Source organism: Pangasianodon hypophthalmus, chromosome 13 (genome assembly GCF_027358585.1).
Source record: "Pangasianodon hypophthalmus isolate fPanHyp1 chromosome 13, fPanHyp1.pri, whole genome shotgun sequence".
Lineage (NCBI taxonomy): Eukaryota > Metazoa > Chordata > Actinopteri > Siluriformes > Pangasiidae > Pangasianodon > Pangasianodon hypophthalmus.
In genome coordinates, this window is record NC_069722.1 from 18,757,851 (window position 1) to 18,780,430 (window position 22,580).

A 22,580-nucleotide genomic window follows, 5' to 3' on the forward strand; every position below is an offset into this window, starting at 1 on the left:
CCTTATGAACCGTGATTTCACTGGTCACTACACCAGAGTTCACTGTAAGATCTGATCCAGTCTAACAACAGAAGTCCCCTTTTCAGCGTAAGACCCTGCATCGAGCCATGTGGCAGTTTTACATCCCTGATTAGAAATTATAAGGTTTAAGGCTGTAGGCTAAATATTAACTCTTGCTTCTGTATAAGAAGGCTGGATGTGTTTAAGCCAAATGATAAGACGGGATGTGGTGTTACGGGGAAATAATAAACGACGAGGTGGTGTGATGTGGCCCACACGAAGTAGAGACTGTTACAACCCCAAAGATTGCAGGTCCCGAAGTGTTTTATTCCTCTAGTACAGCAGGAATTTGGCTTTTTTATTTATTGAAAATGTCATACTTTTTAATCATTTTGAGTCATTTGTTGTAGAATGTCTGCAAAATAAGTTCCTGTTATCATTTACATTATAACCGCTATAATCAGTCGTTCCTCCGCCAGCCTCTTTCTTCTCTTGCTTGAAGTTAATATGAAATATAAATGTAGCTTGTCATGTACTACAAGACCCTTGGTCCTGAAGACTCTTTCTCGTGTCAGAAAACGTATTTACAAACTGTTACAAAGCACTAATACTGGAGACTCGTTCCAAAAATGCTAAACAAATGTCAGCAATTACACTTGCATTTTCAATTTGTTTATGGGCACCATCTTCCATACAAGTCTCCGAGTGAGCTGTTACAATAGAAACGATACTGGATTAGAACATGCGCATTAAAATTGATAAAAACCTTGCAGTCAGATTTATTACTGCAGTCTTTTCTAACCCTTTGAAACTTGTGGGTTTTCCTGATTAGTAGAAGTATAAAGGAAAATGATCTAATTGCACTCTCCTATCAGCGAGTGTTTTGAGGAAGGAATGGAATTGCTTTAATTATAGATAACTGCAGTAAGAATCTCTTAGAGCTGTCCCGTGAGGCTCATCCCCACTCACTCCAGCTTCTCGTTTCGAGCTGGTCCCAGTGTAATGGAGCTCAGAGCCTTTTCATCTCCTCTTTCATCTCTTGCTCTCACTGGCTCGTTTGCATGCCTCCGAGAAATACAGGCTTTAAATACAGCTGCGTATTTAAGCTCTGCTAATTAAGACTCCTCAGACTCTGCCTGGCCCTCTGAGGTTAAAGACAAACAATATAAGGGTTGCGTGGAAGAAAAGGAATCACTGGCACTCATGCGCTTTTTGATGGTGATAATGAATGATAATGAAAATAAAACAGGTTTGGAAAGGCTTTTAGTTTGGCATACATTTGCAAAGCAGATTTCCGATTTGCACTCAGGTATTTTGTGTTTATCTGTTAAGAGCTTCACATAATAACACTGGCTTTACCATTATTTACCAGAAAAAAGTACACTTTCTTCAACCTAAATGATTTGCTTTGACTACCCCTGGAGATGATTTTTGAAGCATTGTTGAAAATGTTTCACTCATTTACAGCTTTATATTGCCGTTTTAATCTCCGCTGCCTTGTCTTGTTTGGTTTTGCAGCCAGGATTTCAAGCTTTGTTTTCAAGAAAGCCAGTGTCATACATTCATTCAAAAGCTGCATCAGATATCACACACTTGGGAAAGGGTTTGGCCTTGTCACCGTCCATGCCCGTAAATCCAAATTTTTAAATATTTCTCTCTGTACTTACCAGAACTTTTGTCAGTTTGGTGCTTTTGTTGTCTAATTTGTGCTTGGATGCTCCTCCTCTTATGATTTTTTTTTTTTTGTCCATTTTAAGTGATTTTAAAGGGGTTCTAAAGATTAACATATGATATTAGCTAGCAAGCTAGCTTTTTACTTACGAGGTTACAATAAGCATTAAAAGTTCTAATTAATTTACTTTTTTAGTTCTAAAAATATATATCATTAAAATTTAACTTGTCCTTAACCTTTCATCCGCTTTCATGAACCCCCTGGAATGCCACCACAAACCCTGAGGGGTTCACTTAGCCTTGGTTGGAAAACCCTGACCTAGGGTGAAAAACATTTGAGATTTCCCACTTTTATATTTTTTGGGATTAATTATGATCGTTTCTTCACTGACAGTGACAGAACACAACATTCTGTGTTTCGTTTTATTTGTATTGTTGTTGCAGTTGCAACATTTTTTTTTCCAACAAGAAAGAACTAATCGTTGACCCGCTCTGTATAGTCCAGTGTTGTATTTTGTGTCAAGAGTCATACTTGATACTTTAAAGTTAAGATGCATTTCTGGCAAATAGCTCAAGTATTTTAGTAGTGAGCATTTGTGTAGTTTTTACAGAGTTTAGGATTCAATGGATTATTTTTTTTTTCGTTCCAAAATAACTCGTCAAAGGTTGCTAATTTTATTGATTTTTTTTTCTAGTAAAAACATTAAATTATATCAACCAGAACACTCAAGACAGGTGATATGAATTTAATTAGCATTTTTTCCAGTATGTTAGAAATCATGCGTTATTTCATCAAGGCATTTTTTTTTTTCTTCATCCACCTTTATGCAGAACAGTGCATTTAGTTGCACTAGGGTTGCTTAAATAATTCAGTGTTATGGAAACAAAGATGAGAAGATTGTGTTGGCGGTGTGTTTGTGTTGGGAGTAAGTGGCAGATGATCTGCTCTGATGATCTATGGGAGGTCTGTGCACTGAAGGAAAAGAAAGTGTAAGGTTGTGTGCATCTCCATAGCAACAGGAATATTGTGGGACCTAGGGATGCACAAGGCTTCAGAAGGTTTTCGTGTTAAGTGGCACCCCAAGGAACGTGTTCACACACTGTCTTGTAGAATGCACGCATGGTGCTGGTACTTCACACTGGTGTTCTGGTGTTAGGCGAGGTAAAAATGGTTTGCATCACTAATATTCAAACCTTGTAACATGTTAGAATGTAGTTAGACTCGATAGAACAACCAGATATAATTATGTCTCATGTTCTTGATATGCTGTGTGTTTGAATTCTTCTTTATCAGAACCGTTTTCTCTATTAGAAGTGATTTGTTTGAACAAATCTCAGTAGATAATCAGTAGTTCTTTTTAAAGACTAATTTGCTGTATAGACTACCTGACTGTTCAGATCAGATATTGTCGCTATTTGTGGCTTTTGCCGATCTGACTGTCAATAATAAGATGAAGGCAGTGCACTAGACAGTGGCAGAAAGTGGGATGTGATGCTTGCTGTGAGGAGAGCGTAGCCCCGGGCCACCATTCAATGTGAAGCTCAGATGAAGTGCTTCTTAATTTGTTGGAAATTCGGTGTTCATTTAAGCTGAGGAACTGGGCCTTTGGGGGAAATATTTTTACCCTGAATCTTTTTTTTTTCTTTTGCTTTTGCTTTTGCTTTGTGTTCATGTCTTAAAAATCTTCAATGAAAAGAATATACCTCTTAGAGCAGCTGTATTAAAATAAAATTTGTAAAGGTCCAGATACATGAAATCTGGATAAACAAGTAACATCGTGGATTGGCGACTACAGTTACATTTTAATTAATCGTTAACCATTAATGATTAGTTCATAGCTATAAATAAGACGCATCAGTCTGAAGTGGTTATATTTCTTCCACAAAATCACATCACCTTACCACTTGACTCTGAACAGTTATGTCTGTTTTGAATTTGGATCAGAGAATTAATCTACACTTCTCTGTCCAGCTGTTCTAAGTATTCTGTTTTTGTTGTCAGCTTATTTTTTTCCCAGCCATGCTGTCAGTTTGCTAATCAGACCAGAGAGGGTAAATGAAATAATGTACATAAATGCATGTGATTGGAAAATCTGCAACAGAGGATCTGCTGCAGAAGCCACGATGGTTCCTGTCTAAACCCCCAGAAATAATTTGTTAGGTCCGTATACAGACCCCAGTCCGACAATTCACGACCCTAGCCATGGAGACTTGTTAGTAGTCTAAGCATTTGTTAGTCTTTTTTGTGCACGCGAGGGGCTGTATGTGTGTGTGCACACGTGCGTCTGTGTCTGAGTGTCTACCCTACGTAGTGCGTTGAGCACACTATTCTTACTGATTTCATGATCTCACTCCTCCCTCTCACGTTTCCATTCACCAGCCAACCCTTTCGACGCCAGCAGTTAAAGATGTGAACCTATTCATCACAGAAACCGTGCTTAAAAATAAGCCACAGTGGTGGAGAGTAATTAAAGCATTTCTATTGACTTGGTTCTAATAATAGCAGAGTTGGTGGGGGATTTGTTTTGTGTGTGTTTGTACAGCCAGCTACGTTAGCACACTCTCCCTCCCCTTCAAGGATTTCTGGCTCCCTCCTTCTTGCTTCAAATCTCCCCTTGCTAACGCTGCGCTGTCATTGGCTGAGCACATGCAAGCTTCTAGAAGGCTCCTAGTAGGAAGGTTAAGTTTGCTGGACTGACGTACATAAGCGGAATTATAAACGCTGAGGGATCCTTTAGACATACAGAGGATCGGGCTGTCATTGAGGACATTTTTAATTCCTAATCTATAACCAGCAGGAACAAAAGAACAGCTCAGACATGCAGAATGCAGGAGAGAGGGAGGGGAGGTGTTGTGTGTGTGAGAGAGATAAATGATGTGAGCAGGAGGACGCTCCTCCCCCCTGCTGCTTTCCCTCTGCTCGTGGCAGGCAGACTGAACTGGAATTAATCAGCGGCTGGCATCACTGCCTCTGGACAAAAATAGCAGATTTCGATGTTGCTGTATGTCGTGATTGTGATGTACCTTCAGTGTAGCTGTGATGGGTCACAATTTCACATTTGGCTTGCATTTATGTTTACTTAAAAATTATTATTATTTTTTTTTTTTTTTAAATAATTTTTTTCATGAATATCATGATTTACGAAAACACGTACAGTAAACTTAGTAAACCATAAATCTACGGTTTGACAGACAGCCCACAGTTTAATGGTAGATTGTGCCTTAAATGATTAGGCTAAATAACAAATTTTTATCGTCACTGCTCCTACTGCTATCTGACATCCACCTGAAATGCACTGCCTATCACACTTAATTTTACAAATCAGGAAAAGAGTCGTGATTTTATTTCATAAATTTCCTCATCCCTCTATAATGTATTTCTGGTTATGCCACTGCCAGCACAGCTCACGTTGTGCTTCTGAATTGTGTTTAGAAGTGAGTGTGACTTACATCAAGCGCAGCACACGTTAATTTTAACCCACATTTCAGGCCTCGTTCATGCCAGCTGTGATAGAAACCGGAGTGCATGTATATACAGTGATTTATGGTAACTACCTTTGGATGGCGGCGCTATGGATCTACTATGTATTCTGGATAGTGAGAAAATGTTGAGCAGAAGTTCACACAAGGTCAAATTTAACGAGGCTGAGCTCATAATGAATATTAAAAGGAAATATAGTGATACACCTCAGTATTTTCTATCACAGTATTCGAGTCAATGAAATTCTGTCTCATGCCTAATATACACCCACTCTCCACTTTATAAGGAACACTTTTACATTTGATCATTCAAATCATCATTGAAGTTATCCAGTCAGCCAATCATGTGACGCTAGTGCAGTGCATAAAATCATGCAGATACAGGCCATGAGCTTCAGTTAATGTTTGCATCAAAAATCACAAAAATGTGATCTTACGAACTTTATATAACTCTCCCAATTCCTCCGAGACATGTGAAACCAACCGTCGCATCTTTTCAAACTGCTGCTCATGCAGCATCACAGGGCAACATAACACATTCTGAGAAAAGCGCTATCTACCCTATTTTGCATGCATGAGCTCACAGACACCTGCAGTTGGCTAGTGTTACTGTGAGTAATAGGTAGAAAGAGTATACCATCTCTCCCACCTTGACAGCAAAGCCAATTCACAGTCTCCAGACACCACAGGGCGAACATTTTTCCATTGCTCCACTTGGGAGCAATTCCAGGGACTTTGATCATCATGGTTGTTGGTGTCACACAGGCTGGTTTTGAGTATTTCATAAACTGATGATCTCCTGAGAGTTTCACGCACCAGTTTTAAGAGTTTACACAGAAAGGTGCAAAAAAAAAAAAAAAAAAAACCATCCATTGAGCGTCAGTTCTGGAAACGGAAATGCCGTGTTTGAGAGAGGTCAGAGGAGAACAATCAGACTGGTTTGAGCTGACAAGAAGGCTACAGTAATTCAAATATCCACTGTACAAACATGGTGACCAGAAAAGCATCTCACAGCGTATATATTGACCCATGAGGCATAGTTCAACATGATGTGCAGCAAAACACCATATGGGATTCTACTCCTGTCAGCCAGGAACAGGCATCTAAGGCTGCAATGGGCACAGGCTCACCAAAGCTGGACAGTTGAAGACTGGAAAAAGAGCAGATAGATGTAACATCTATCTGGTGGTGTATACAGCTGTTGTCAGACTATAAGGAAGCACGATTGGCTGCTGGAGAGTATTGATACTAGGACAGACACATTACAGTGTCTTGCACATTACATATTAGAGTGGTGTTTCATTGTAGTCTCCACTGATCCCCTGAATTTCTATTCTCCTTTTTGCCATCTAAATTTTCCCAAGATTTGTAGCGAAAACTGGTTTTGTTTCCTCTCGTAGTAATGTTTACATTGTCCATCAAAGTAGGATATTGGAATTGTGGTGTTGAAAGAAAATAGCAAGATGTGGTGAAAAATTGGAGATGGATACATACTGATGAGTTTTTTAAATTCACAGTGAACATTTAGTAGTAACCCATCCCTTGAACTTTACCATAAGGGTAGATGATATAAGGCTATAAGGGTAACTAGCGTGGGAGTATTATATTTCGTACACCATACTGAGATTTTCGTCTTTCAGTGGTATTGACATACCTTCATAGAGATTGTGGTTAGATAGATGGATAGAATTTGGTCCTGTAGTTTTAAAGACAGTGGGGGAAATCCTGTCTCCTCATTGTGCATATTCCGAACATATACTTTCAAGATAGCATCAATATTCCATACGGTGCGTTTTTCTGCACAGATTTCTTTGGACAGTGTTCAGTGAAATGATATTTTAACATTTCTTTGATATCTTGTATTACACTGTCCTCTATGTGTTCTCTATGTAAGCCGTTGTATTTAACATAGGAGTCATATTCAGTATTCTGTACACTTGATAAAATAGTAAAATTACACTTCCCTGTCATGTATTAAATATAAATATTAAATATAAATTGGTGTTACTGTTATTTACCATTTCGGGGACATGCCTTTTTTCTGTTTTGTTTTTTTTTTTTCTCTCCCCCTAAAAATCTCAGTAGATATAGACGGGTAACCTGTATCACATGGAATTTTCAGATGGTCGTGATAATGACATTGGAAAACGTTTTGTTTTGAATAATTAAGCATTTGCATTAAAGTTATTTCTTCCATAACTTCAAATGTGACAAAATGCACTGAACTCATGTCTTTATTTCTGGAGTCAAATTGCTCTAGCACACCTGGAAAACCTGGCAAACGGAAGCAGAAAGCCATCATGGCAGCACCCACTGATATGAATGTCTTACTCTGTAAATTATTTCTTCTGTAGTTTTTTTTGGGGTTTTTTGTTTTGTTTTGTTTTGTTTTAATACTTTATCCTCCCAATCAAGTATTTCATTTATGGGCACAGATTCTTTTCTTTTGAGAGCTGAGACTGAAAAAAGATTCAGGATGTACTCTATATTCAGTAGAATTGGCTTAGCTGAAAATAACTGAAAATTCAGTGGTGAAATTAATGAATGAAATGATTTGAATGAGCAACTCGGATGTTATTTATCTTAAATGATTTATGACAAAGCAATTTGATGTTTGTGGCTCTTTCAGCACAGTGATTTGAGACCAGGCACCGCTGAAGCCTTAAGCTAAAGAATAGCTTCACCCGTATATGCAATGCTTGTGTAGTTGGTAGAGCTAAGGCGAAGGTGTTTATTAAGTTGCTTTTGGGTTGTGACATTGATAAAATGGGGGTATGCTGAGGTTTCTGTAGGATTCCCCATGTGAACACCAGTAGCAGCACCAAAACCAAATTTTAAGTGAACACCAGCCTGCTGTTTCAACTCCAGTCTCCTACATCTCCACCAATGCTTGACTGACTCCTTTGTGCTTTACTATTAACTGAACACCACTATCTTCTGTCATCTTTGTTCACAGTGCCAGACTCTGCCAAACCCAGCCCTGCCCCTCTTCCCCCTGCCAACCCCAGCGCTACCAACCCCTCTGTGCCCTCGGCCAGCAGCAGTGGTGCCAATGGCAAGCGTGCACCCTCCAGCACCCAGCAGCAGCAGCAGTCGGCAGTACAGCGCTACCCACCTCGAGAGGTGCCACCACGTTTCCGCCAGCACGAGCACAAGCAGCTACTGAAGAGAGGACAACCTCTGCCTGCTGGGAGCCTTGCTGTTGTGCTGCCATCCTCAACCAGCCCTACTGTGCAGTCCTTCCCCAGCCAGTCACACCCAGGTCAGCAGTACACTCACCCATCATTTTGAGAGTCAGATTAGGATCATATGCTCTTGGGGTGGATAAATCATAAATTGGTTAGCTAGCCCATCCTGCAAGTGAAATCTCCATTGTGCTGCCTATTTTCATGTTCTGTTTGCATGGAAGTTCAATTACCATGTTATGCTTGCATGGAATATTCAATTATCTTTTTTTTTTTTTTTTTTTTTTTTTTTTTTATAAACTATGCTAAAAAGGCAGGACTATGGCAAATAAGATAGTATTGAACCACTGGTAGGGGTGACTTCGTAGCAAAAAGTCTGTCCTCTCATGGTAACAGCTCTGGTGATAAAGAAAACCTCAACAAAAAGATAGCAAGTCTTTGGTTAACATTTAATGTGGTGTGGTGTTCCCCTTGTCTGATGTAAAAATGTTTTTTGAGTCTGGCTAGCATCCTAATTTTCCGTCAATGAAATGTTAAAGTGCAAATACGTGTTGTGCTAGCATTATAGCTATAGATTTGTGCTGAACTGTGATTTATTTTGTGCAGTTTAGTCACTCTTTCCGTATCATTTCATATTGCTGATTCTGGAAATATTGTCTAGCATCTGTTCAAGCTAATCAATATGGCTAGTAAAAATAGTTCGTACCGAAAGCCAGACAGTGTAGCAGCGAGTGGTGGGATTAGAAAAAGAGTAGCCTGAACCATGGCTTTAACATGCTTTGCACCTTCGAGAAATATATGAACCAACTGTAGCATATTACATTTACACAAACAGTTTTTTTCTTTGGGAAACTCTGTAGGGAGTAAAGTTTTTTTCTCTTTCTCTGGTTGTTGGATGCGTGAATTTAAAAAAAAAAAAAAAAAAAAAAAAAAAAAACGGACTACTGAACTTGCTTGCCTATAAATGCGTAACTGATGGCCCAGATACATAATCTGCTTGTCCTGGGCACTCCAGGACACTCATCATCATCTCTCTTTACTGAAGTTCTGTTGCCATTGAATTTGCCGTGCCCGTATTCAAGCTTCATAATGGTTAATTGAGCGAGCTTTTTAGCTAGCTAAGTACAGCGTTAACTTGCATATATGGTGTAATGGTACAGATAGTTCTGTAAATTGCATCCCTTCTGGGTGTCGTGAAAATAAAAGTAGCAGCTGAACATACTGCCATATCGCAGAAACTACAGCATTTGATGTTGAAGCTTCCTACATTGCTCTTTGTGCAGTTCAGCAAATCTCAGGCATCTCTGGCAAACAAGCAGTCCAGTTTGCAGTAATTACTCAGCCATATCTAATATCCACAGTTAATGTTACCTCAAATCAAAATATGCCTTCCATATTGTGTATCTTGGCACTTTCATCCTGTTTACTTGTTTGGAGTCTGCCTACGCATACATGTGGCTGCTTACGAATACTGGTTTGCTTTTAAGGCTAAGCAAGGAGAGCAAAAAGATGCGAGTTGTGCTTAGTTGCTTCCTGTGTTTGGGAGGTGTGTGTACGGATATGTTCTATCGGTTTGCGGGTGACTGTTCGGCTACGGAGAGCAAGAAAATGGCAACGGCCCAACTTAGTGAGCTTGAGTGACTCATTGCTTACGGTATGCGTGCACGGCTGAGATGTGGGCTGATTTTGATTGACCTGGCTCATCTAAACCCTGTTTCAAGGCGATAGAGCCAATCCGCTGCCCAAGACTGGATTTTGATTGGTCCCTGGGGTGTGTATGTGAAAGGGACATCCTGTGAGCTGGTAAATAGGCAAGCTGAGGCTTTGATACTAAAGTGGTCTCTTACAATGCTTGCCAACAGCGCACTCTCCTTTCAGTCCTGTGCTCATTTTCTTCCTCTGCACTTTCTGTCCTCACACAACCCTAAAGGTTTCTCTCAAAGGAAAGTGGTGATTCAGACAGAAAACTGTCTAGGTCTGATTTTATTTTCCCTGCCCACTTCATTCACTCTGTCTCCTGGTTGCTTTTTGCCTGGTTTTAAATCTGCACAATCAACAAACTGTGGTTTCTCTGCACGTTACTTAACAAATCGAAACCCAGCTTCATGATAGAAGCTCCTTACTTTCCATGTGCAAGCATTTTACCGGAAACCTCTGGAGTGTAGCCATAGCTCTACCCAAAGCTGGCAGCAATACAGTCCTGTATTCTGGAAAAGCTTTCACTTTCTCTCTTGTCTTCATGTTCATTTACTCATTTCTTTCACACCCCTATCACATGGAAGTGCCAGTATGGACAATTTGGGATAGTAATGCACTGAACTGAAAATCCCTTGATTTTCAGGACACTCCTTTTTTGTTTGTTATTGTTTTTTTTGGGGGGGAGGGAAATACAAGTATATAAAATAAAGTATATAATATAATTTATATTTAGAATAATTTGTATAAAGAGCACCTGGGTTTAGAACACAAAGAGGCAATGCTCTATTAGCCTAAGAAATCCAATATTCTTGACCTCAGAGAACAGCTGTTCGTCCAAGGCATTGAATTCAATTATTTTTAGTCATACTTGGTGCTTTGCTGCTTTCATCCTTTCAGAAAACAGTGGTTACACATTCTGTCAGTGTGCTAGCAGGGACTTTCCTTTTTGCTTCTATTGTTTTGCTGTATTTTGCAGATTGAGCAGGATGCCATGTTTTCAGTTTTTCAACTTGGCATGAACAGCGATTACAAATCGCTTGTCTGTTGTCCCTTGTAGAAAGTGTGAAATGCTTTCACACAGTTAACACACTCAACAAACAGCTTTTTTTATTCACTTCATGACTTTCATTATCATTAAAATTATTTGTCGGGAGATTTGACACAATTTCTTTTTCCCCAGGAGAAATGTGTGATATAGGTTGTAAAATGTGTATAGGTTTAGTTTCTTTGGTAACACCCATGTAAGCCCAGTGCTCTGTGTGTGCCTGTTGCACTATTGCCCCATGGCCAGGTGTAGTGGTAGGGGTTATTGTCTAATTATAAGCCATTTTGCATCAACAAGTCCCAGGTTTTCTTCCATGCACACGTACATACACTTGAGGGCACTGGTCCCTGTAACACACATACAAAACACACACTCACACATAGCCCTCCCAGGACCACAAGTGGTGCAGCCCAGAGGGCACTGGTCCCTGTAACACACACATACAAAACACAAACTTAAACATAGCCCTCCCAGTACTACAAGTGGTGCAGCTGAGGCCGCTGAATTGATCTCATTTCTACGTGACATGCACTTATTATTCTCTATTTTTGCAACACTTAAGATTTTTTCCAGATTCGCATTAAAGATACATTTAATATTAGTTTTTCAGATGAAAAAATGACCAAATGTGCTGGGTATATCCAGTAAACTTGTGTGTGTCGTCCCCTGCTGTCAGCTTTTGGATCTGGTTAGAGTGCAGGCTGATGTGCGTCACATCCTGTGCCGGAGGAATGAAGCAAGTGTGCTACTAAACTGTGGTTGCATAAGTCTCCCACTTACCAACCCCCTTCTTGTTGCCTCCTTCCTACAAGCCTCTGTGCAACCATCACAAACGGCCGTTAGCACAGCTCCCTCACCACATTCGCACAGTGCTTCTATTGTTCTGTGTGTATGCGGATGTGTGTGTGTGTGAACTCGCTAACATGCTCTGAGTGGAGCAGGTGGTAACATACTGTTTTCAAGGGTTTTTTTTGCCTCCTTAGGCAGCATCACAGAAGGCCTTGTTGCACATTTCAGATTAACTTGGCTAATGCACTACAGACATGATCTTATTTTACTACTTAGGTGTTAAAGCATTTATTCAATCATATTCTGTGGTTCTTGTCCAATATAATCCATTAAATCACATTGGCACAGTAGGGATTTGTGCTTTTGATATGTCGATATCAAGCTTCGTATACCATAGTTGTACTATTTGTTCTTGAGGATTAGCAGAGCTCACTTGTTGTGTGTACCGCTGTGCTGGTAGATGTGATCTGAGGTCTAGTTTACTAGCAGGAGCAGGCCCTGGTTCTCACTGGAGTCCATGGGGGAGACCTCGTTATCCCCTACTGAGTCTCGCTGCTGCGGGCACTAGGGTTCTTAGGGGCCGTTTACACGACAACGTTTTCAGCCAAAAACGGGAAACCTTTTATGCGTTTTGCCTGTTCGTTTACACAACAACAGCATTTTGGGGCCTGAAAACGCATATTTTTGAAAACGCCGCCGTTATCGTCTCCATGTAAACACCCAATACTGCAATCCTTGAAAACGGTGACGTCATGCGCGTGCGTAGTACGTGTTAGGTATGTAGACATGCGCAGTATGTGTCTATTGTAAAGGCAAGCGCGAACAAACATACACAACAATGGCGGAGTACATGGTAGTGTTGTTGCTGCTCAAGAGTTTGCTAACGCTTCTTCAGCAAAGTGTGGATTTACTTCACCAATATTACAACCAACTACCAAGGTGACAGCGCCAACTACTGGCCTGGCATACGTAATACAGCATTTTTGGCCGTTATCGCGGATATATGTAAACGCGAATCGTTTTGAAAACATTGTTGTTTATACGTGAAACTTTTTGAAAACGCAAGAGAAAAACTTTCCGTTTTTGACTACATCGTTGTCGTGTAAACGTAGCCCTAGACTCACAGTTAACCTGTTGTTTGCACCCATGGCAGACTTATCAAAACAAACTGAATAATAAGCTTAATGACCATGTGCTTTATTTCTTTTGTTCCTGAATTCACCTTTTTTTTTTAGTTTGTGCGGTATGAAGTACCAAAATGTCCTAATTAATTTTGAATGACCAATTTTCACTGATTTTCACTTGCACTGAAAACACTGATTTCAAAATTATCAGCACCTGGCAATATTTTGTAATGCCTGCCCTGGAAAGAATATATTATTGCAGGTCAACAGCCATCTGTCTTTCTTGTTTCCCATGGTAAAGGGATTTTGTATTTGTGTGCAACCTTATATTTATACATTATTTTTCCTTCTCACTTAGATGGAAAACTGGCTATTGAAGAGTAAAACCACTCCATAGTCAGGCTCAGCATATGCCGTGTGCCATGCATGGTCTCTGGACATGCCTCGAACACTACAAAGTAGCATTCCTTTTTATTAAGCATTAATTAACAGTTGAACATGATAACCTGTTCATTGCCTAGGCCACATCCTGAAATAATGATTATATATCTTTTTGGAAATGCAGATTTGCTTCTTAGACTGCCATCATTATCCCATTTATTTATTTATTTATTTACTTACTTACTTACTTACCTATATATCAAACCCTAACAACACTCCTGACATAATCAGGAATGTTTAATTATATTGTTATATGTTTGGCCAGAGAAAGCTGGGATTATTTTGGTCTAATTAAAAAGTCTGATCTCTTTGAACTTAAGCAATGGGCTGTGTGTATCAGGTATTTTGTAAATAACACCATCATTTATTACAAAATCCGGTGTTCTTTTATCATTTGCTCATCTTGCTCCCCCTATGCGGGCTCTCTCTCTCTCTCTCTCTCTCTCACACACACACACACTCACACACGCACACACACGCACACACGCACACACACACACACACACACACACACAATTTCCTCCCCCACTTCTTCACAAGGCATGCACACTGCAAAGACATTTAGCTCTTGGCCACCTGCCTGCATCCATGTCAGCCTGTTTCCCATTTGGCGCTGGAGTGTTTCTCTTTCCTTTTAAAGGTGGGGGTGGGCGCAGGAAGCCTTCATCTGATATTCGGTGTTACAGTATGAACCTTTTTTTTTTTTTTTTTTTTAAACACAAAACTGATTTGTTTTAAACAAACAAGTTTGGTGGCAGTAAGAGAGAGACTGAGTGTGTCTGTGTGTGTGTTCACCTTCACGCATCAGTATCTCATTCCAGTGCAGCCTATGCATGGACACCTTACTGCTTTTGTCTTTGTGCTGATATAGAGGGAGCTCCAAATGTGTTAACTGTAGCCCATGTGGTCTCAGTTTAAGATTTTGTGACAATTTAAAAGCATAAAATGAGCACTGAACAATGGCAGGAAAAGAAATCTCCGTTTCACTCTGATCTGTTTTCCACTCCCGTGTGATTTCACGCTGGAAAGCACTCCCTGTTTTAACCTTCACCCGAGGTGCACTCCCCACACGCAAGCACAAGCATGAGTCTGTTCGCCGCTTCAGGAGCACAGAGAGATATAAATAAGGCTGGAGTGAGGGAGCAGGGTCGGATCGTCTCTAAGCAGTGTGGGATGAACGGGGCGGTCGCTTGCATGCTGTGCCGCAGTTTCTTGGCAGCGGTTCAAAAGTGAGCCTTGGAAGACATATTGTAGGAGACATATTGTATCAGGAATGCCTGACGTTCTGCACACAACCTAAAGCCCATGGGACGATGGTCGGGAGGCTCCTCACTTCAGGTACTTTTCCACTTCTTCGTCATTTCCCCACCGCCTCTAGATGATAGAGCATTTCTCTTCCGCTCTCTTCTCTGTGCAGCACTGCTTCTGTTTATTTTGGTCTCACAGTATTCTGATGACTACAAAAAAGCGCAAAGCCACAGAAGGCGGTTTTATGCAGGGCATAAGTGTTCTTTGTTGAACGTGCTCCTGAGTGGTACTGATATGTTGACGACAGCTCTAGGCTGTTTTGGCTATGTTTCAAGCTTGATAAAATGGCGTCCTTTGCTACGCAGTGACTCTTCAAAAGGATGGTGCTTATGTCAGAAGCATGCTGCCTTTCCTCTCTCTCTCTCTCTCTCTCTCTCTCTCTCTCTTTTTATGTTCATGTCACTTGCCTACAACGTGCGTCTGTTTTTCTCTGATCTCTGGTTGTTCTGCAAGCTGCCTGCCTGGAGTGCAGGAAAGCTGTTGATTTCCCTACAGCCGAAGCACACTGAACCATGTATGCACATGCAAAGGCACACAAAAACAACAGAGTTGAACCAGGAAAATGGGCAGTGCTTGCCAAGTAATTAACTGCCCATGATCTTAGGCCCCACATGGGGCATTTAAATGCTTTCAAATGTTACCTGTTTCTTTAAAAGGGAAGGGTGTGTATTTCAGTTGGTCAGGCTTTGGTTTGGAAGGTGAAGATATGTGGTGATGGCAGTGCAAAATTATGTTCTCAGAGATGTAAAGCATTATGCTAGATGCCATGTGTAACAAGTGTAACATATGTGGTAAATGTTGTGCAGAATTTTGTGACAATTGAACTTTTTTTTGTTTTTGTTTTTGGATGTGTAGAATCACTGAATTTTTAGCAATTTTTTTTTTAAAATCACAGATTTTTTGGCAAATAGTAACTTTTTGTATTATTTATAAATAATTCTGTGTATGTGTGTGTATATATATATATATATATATATATATATATATATATATATATATATATATATATAATTAGCTGCTCCTGCTTTGATTGGATAAATCAAATTATACCACCTGATTGTATGGACAGCACTGCTTATTATTGGTCAGTCATTCCTGGCAAAAAGTACAAGGGCATAACAGAAGAGTGGCATAAAGCGTTCACCCTATGATTGGGAGATTTTGAATTCCTGACAATGTGACGACCATTGGTGGCTGGGAGTCATGGGAGCAGAATTGCCCATGCTCTCTCAGTGGAAGAGATTTCATATTCTCCTGCCCCTGTCAGTCATTGCAATACTAGCCAATCTTGGACATCTTAGAGGGCAGATACTGCTTTCCTCTGAGTGTGTTACTCTGCCCTGTGACGCAGCATAAAACAGCAGTTTGAAAAAATGCAGTTAGTTGTCTTTTCATCTTTCAGAGGAAGCAGGAGTTAGTCTTGTCCCTCTTTGAATTGGCAGGTGACCAAACTGGGGAGAAAAATTGGTGTGTGTGGGGAGGGGGTCAGTTTTATGCATTTACGAATAAAACTGCTGTTTTTCTACACATTTTTAATACATTTATACAATTTCCCTCATACGTTTGCATTGTCCAAAATAACTCCACATTTTGGTACATTTGTGAATACCATGTTATCAACACTTCTTTGACCTCATATTTTTGTTAAATTACACAAAACATGAAGTTTTTCTTACCCTTCAGGACTTCTAGTTATATAGTTATTAAAAAAACTGATAAATGTGTGATTCTATACTTGAAAATTATAGATCTGTGGACTTTTTAACATAGATTCTACCCAACTTATCTCAACTTCTGTCTTCTAAGAGCTGCTGCTGTTCACTTAATAATGTTTGCCTTTATTATTCTACAACTGTATATAGTATTGGTTTATTATCTCATTATCTTATTTCACCCCGAAGAGAATGGCTTCCCCTTCATGTCTGGTTCCTTTCAGGGTGTCTCCCTCATTTAAGTTTTTCCTTGCCACTGATGCCTCTGGCTTACTCATTGGGGATCTAGATCTGCATCTGGATTTCTGCAGTTTCTGCATTGTGAAAATGTATATTGTTATATGCATTTTACAAAAAAATTTCAGTATATGTCTGTTAAATTGAATTAAAATGAATCTTGATGGTAGTGACCCGGTAGCCAGTAGGCCTATGTTTTTTGGTAGTTAATTAATGAGTATGTAACAGAACAGACAGTAGACAGTGTTCTCCGTAGGCTGCATTTATGGTTTTGAAAAAAATATTTTTGCATAGTCTTGTGTTGAAATTAGTGATAATTTAAAGTAATCATTATAGTTACCAAAAATTAAATACATAATCTATTAATTATTTGAAATAAGTGATCTAGTAGTTGTCATGTCACATATATGTCTCAGATATACAGTATGCCTTAATTTTTTTACTCATTGTTTTTCTTTACTCTTTATAGACCTGCCCTTGCAGAGTGGCCATTCAGCACAGTATGAGAGTCCCCACTGGGGACATACACCCATCAACTGCAGTGCTACTATAGGCACAACCAGTAACAGTGGCTGGGATCAACTGATTATAGACAAAAGTGATACCGAGGAGTGGCCTTCTATTTCTCGCAGCGAAAGCCACATCCCTGCAGGATGCCCATCAGATACTGAGATTGTCAACAACATCAGCAGCAACACAGACAGCATGAGCATGGCCACAGGGGGCAGCCAGCAAGGACACTTTCCCACTAATCATCCCAGTAAAGCCAGTAACAGCCACTCAGGAGGCATCCTCTCCAGCCAGAGTGGGGCCAGTAGAGGCTGGGGCTCTGGCCCATCTCCTGCCATTGCTGGAGAAGGAAAGAGTGATGGCAGCAGTGCATCATTGGGAGCCAGGACCTGGGGCTCCTCCAACTTTAACTTGAATTTGAATCCCAACGCCAACCCCTCTGCCTGGCCAGTCCTTGGCCATGAGGGAACAAGCGTGGGTGGCAGCTCTGGAGTATCCAACCAAGCTCCTTCTAATATCTGCAGCCCACCAGGTGCTCCATCCTCTGGACCCAGCAGTAGTGGCAATTTAGTTGGTGGCAATGGAAATTCTGCTGGAAACTCTGGTAATGGTAATAGCAGCACCGCCTGGGGTGGTATAGTGTCTAGTGACACCTCTGAGCCACACTCCTCCCCTTCCACGAATGTGTCTTTTAGCTCTGAACCTCAGAACCTTAACACTGAAGGACCAAATCACACTAAGCAAGAGCCCATGAGCCCTGCCAATAGTCTACCTAACTGGGGTGTCACCCCTGTTGGCATGGGCTCTTTTGTCCAGTCTCCAACAGGAAGTTCACAGGTCAATGGGGAGGAGGGGTCTGTGTGGGGTAATGGAGATGCCAAGACTGCCAATAGCTCCAAGGATTCAGGCTGGGATTCAGGAAGTGGTTGGGGTCAAGGAGTAGCTTCAGGCACCCCTGGTTGGGGACAAGCCTCATCCAATGGGGACTGGGGCAAGCATTCCAGTGAACCTAAAGGGTGGGAGTCTGCAGGATCTCCCACTCAAGAGCAGCCACTCAGTTCTTGGGGCAGTGGGGCCAATGCTCCAGCTAGCGAGGGAAGCAGTGACAGCATGGATGGTCATTCTCACAGGAGGGAACGCTCATCAAGAGATATGGCCCCACCTCTCCTGCCTGCCCAGGACATGGACCCAAGGGTTTTGTGCAACACAGGATGGGGACAGACCCCTGTCCGTCAGCACACAGCCTGGGAGACAGAAGAAGCTGCATGCTCAAATCACAAGAATGATGTTGGTACTGAAGCCTGGGGCTCATCTTCAAATGCACCTCATATGGCACAACCACCATCTCATGGTAGTGTCAATCCAAGTTCTGGACCTGACTCTGGGGGCAAGAGTGATGCGCATCGCCCTGCTGCAGCAACTACATCAGGCTGGGGAATATCCCCCAGTCAGTCATGCTCTGGATGGGGTGACAACAGCAAGAAACCCCCTATTGGTCCTGGGGGTTGGGGCAACCCACCACAAGGAGGCCACAGTGGTAGCTTGCAAAAAAGTGGGCAGTCCTGGGGCTCTGAAGACAAGTCTCCTACATGGGATGACTCCCATGCCAAGGCTAAACCTCAGGGTTGGGGAGAGGGCCCCAAGCCATCCCATGGTTGGGGCAGTGACCCAGGAGGGGACAGTGGAGCTGGTGATGAGTGGGGTGACTCTGGAGAAGGAAAGAAGAATGGACCATCCAGCTCTTCCTGGGAGGGAGATGGATCAGGGTGGAAAGAAAGCCCTCGTGGTTGGGGAAAACCATCCCCAGGTGGAGGCTGGGGAGATGCACAACGCTCCAATGCCTCAACACAGGGATGGAGCAACAAGTCTCAGGAGGGTGGCAATGGCAGTAGTACTGGTGGGAGCATGGGTTCATGGGGAGGTTCGGGCTCTCTCAAACAGAGTGGTTCTGGTTGGGGAGGAAGCAATGGAGGAGGAGTAAAACATAATCATGCTGCAGAGCCCACAGGATGGGAAGAGCCCTCCCCACCCTCCATCCGACGCAAGATGGAAATCGATGATGGTACCTCAGCTTGGGGTGATCCAAGCAGTTATAATAAGACAGTTAACCTCTGGGACAGGAACAATCCTGGAATGCAGAGTAAAACAGGCTCTGGAAATGCCAGCAATCCCCCCAGCAGCCATCACCACCATACCCATCATAATCAACCTCCGTTACAGGGCCATGGACATGGAGGGCCAGTTGCAACCAACAACCATATCACTCCTGACAGTACAAGCCCACATCAAGCTGTGGCTCCTCATAGCAGAGCACCCTTGATGACCACAGGTAAATGAATGTATTTGTCTTTTGTTCTCTGATAACCAAGCTTTATACAGTTCATTTAAGCGATGAATTTGGCATTTTGGGAAGTGGGGAACGATATGGAAAGACACAGATAGATTTTTATCATCTAAGTAAAAATCTCACCATCTCTCTTAGCATCAAAAACATGTTAAAAATGACCATATGTTATGAACAATATGGCACACAACTAAATATAGATATAATATAGTTAGTTTTATAGTCACTTTTGCAAATTGCTGTTTGTACATGTTTGGCTGCGTTTGCTGTTTGTACATGTTTGGCTGTATTGCTGGATTTTTGATTAGGGCACTTGCCTGTCACTGACCTCTAGTGATACTATGATAGAATGTTAGGCACTGACAAGACACAGATATGTAACAGTGGAGACTACTCAGTACAGGGCAAGTGTTCAAAAGACAGCTGCATTCACGTACCCTAGCCTTTAGCATCAGCCTTAAGCAGCAACTGTGTTAAGTGTGGCAAGTTTTCTTTTCAGTGTTCTCTAGCTTTGCTATATCCATGAAATGCTTATTTTAGCATTGTGTTTCTCTTCTGTTTTTGTTGAAGCATTTGAACAAAGTTTTCAGTTTCCATCTATATAATGAACTAGGAATTGGCATTAAAGACATTCAAAGAATTAGTGGTATTAAAAAGTCGTTGCATTAACATATATAAAATATTATCTTTAACAGCCGTAACTAAAACAAAGCCACCTTTCCCTAGGCAGAAGCCCCTACATACTCTGCCTCCATATTGACTACATTCTATGTTCTCTCTGCATATTAGTTGTTATAGTAAATAGGGATGTTTGCAAAGGTTTATAGATACCTATTTACCTGAGCTTCCAATATTCAAATACCGAAATATTTAATTAGTTATTTTTTATGCCCTATGTACACAGGAAGTCAGTTAGAAAATGATGTTGCAAATGAAAAGCCATGTCTGGTGATACTTTGACACAGAGCATAGCACAGTTGTGATGTGCAATTTTGATGAGCAGGTTTGCAGATCAAGCCCATTTCACACCAGAAGCAATGCTGCATGCATGGTATATTGCAGCCGTGTCACAACACGCTATTGCGTGGAATGCTCATTTTAATTATTTTTTATTTATTATTTTTATTTCCCTTTTTAAATAAATATAACATGCAAAAATATTTACTCACCTTTCAATTATTATAAATGTTGCATCACCATTGTGATAAAAAGTTTGTTAGTTCAATTAGATTTTAATTTCTTCATTCTTAGAAGTTTCACGAAGTTTGAATTTTTGTCAAAGCAGAGTGTGGTCTGCTACAGTAGGGCTACAGACAGAAATACTGAGCATGTATTCAGTACAACTAACATTTTGTAAAGCTTTTGCTGTGCTTTTAATATTTCAGTTTCAAATACTACAGTTAAGCAAATATATGTTCTTTAACTCTTATGAATATTCGAATATCAAAATTAGTCAAAAGGCACATGCCTGTGGGGCAGGCGAAAGGTATAGTTAACTAGCTAACATTCGAAACTAGTCAAAATTCAAAATTCTGATTTTTAAATAGATTTTCCATTTTAATGCATAGACTTGTGTGGTATCACAAACATTCTTTGATGTGCTTTTGAATACATAAATATTATTAAAATTTGAAAAGTAGTCTCCTCAGACACCAAAATTCATTCTGACACTATATCAGAGATTGTTTGACAAAAAAAGGCCTGTTTGAAATAGGGATGTGCCTTAGGCCTGATTTTAATGTTTAATCAGCAGCAGTGCATGTGTTTGTATTTGATGATAATATAGAGGGGGGAAAAATGAACAGGAATAATAAACTCACAGCAAACGCTTTACTGGATATCAGGTGCACTGGATGTAAGCTCAGTGTTTCAGCCTATGATCCTGCTGTATCCTCACTTAAAAATTCAGTGAAATTTGTAGCTGCCACGAAATATAGGAGTCCATGCCTACCAGCAAGAGAGTAAATACTGCCTGTTCCTGAGACTCCCCCACAACCAGTGTTGATGCTCACTATGACAGTGCTGCTCTCTGCATCAAAATATTGATATTTTCTTTTTAAAATTTATCACTGACTGATCACATGACTTCTGGGCATATGGCATAACAAAATGCGAAGTAGTGATTTCAGTATTTGAATACTGGTGTCTCAAATGGTTTGCTGATTATTTGAATACCTGTGCACATCCTTAGTTTGAACATAGTGTCAGTAACAGCACAAGCAATGCATCTGGCCTTTTTCGCCTTCTCACTTTAATTTAGTTGTCAGATGACCTGTGGAGCAAAAAATAATTTTATAATGAAGGTTTATGTTGCTTGTGCAATCACTTTGCACTACAGTTAAGATTGCATCTGAGGAAGTAGATTGCATCTCAGGAAGAAGACCTGATTAATGAGGCTTATCATATAAACATAGATGTGGCTTATAATTAGGGCTGGGCGATATTGCAAAAAAAAAAAAAAATCTAATTTTTTTCAACTTTTTTGAATTATTCTCGATTACAATTTAGTTTTGTTGTTGTTTTGGGGTTTTTTTTTGTTTTGTTTTTTTTTTGTTCTCGTAATGCAGTTGAAAAATTACACAATGTATTTGTAAAGTCATTTTATTTATTAGATTGTCTTTGGGGAAAAATAGTAACAGCACCATCTATAGCAAATAGTGCAAACAGTGGTTCTTTGAAATAAAGAATATTTGAAGAAAAGATATTTAAAAAAAAAAAAAAAAAATTTTGCACAATGTAGCAAACTCTTTTTTTTCTTGACAGAGTAAATGGGGACCATGTCTTTCGTGACATGATATGTCACCGCAACTGAAGTTAACTTGGGGTATTTTTCTCAAATCTGGGTTCCTTCCCTGTTTACGGAGTGATGTCAAATCAACATGACTGTGCACAGCATCAGAAATAAAGTAAAAATTCTTACCTTTAAATGAGTTACACAAGTATTAGATTAATCTTCATACAGACAAGTTTGTTAAATCTAAAACACTGACCAAACAGTTTGCTGTTTGAGAAAGAAAATATACATCACTCACACAA

The 22,580-nt window shown here is 40.5% G+C and overlaps 1 protein-coding gene across 2 annotated transcripts in view; it reads left to right on the forward strand.

The window, feature by feature from the left end:
- tnrc6c1 (trinucleotide repeat containing adaptor 6C1) overlaps positions 1-22,580 on the forward strand; it is a 64,044-nt gene that overhangs the window by 22,363 nt on the left and 19,101 nt on the right. Inside the window, exons 4-5 of one of the 2 annotated variants that reach the window (XM_026917183.3) lie at positions 8,108-8,413; positions 17,160-19,529. In XM_026917183.3, coding sequence (XP_026772984.3) covers positions 8,108-8,413; positions 17,160-19,529 — 2,676 coding nt within the window. Of the gene's footprint in view, positions 1-8,107; positions 8,414-13,877; positions 14,772-17,159; positions 19,530-22,580 lie in introns of those variants that run through there. The other variant, XM_026917185.3, reaches the window with a different exon arrangement.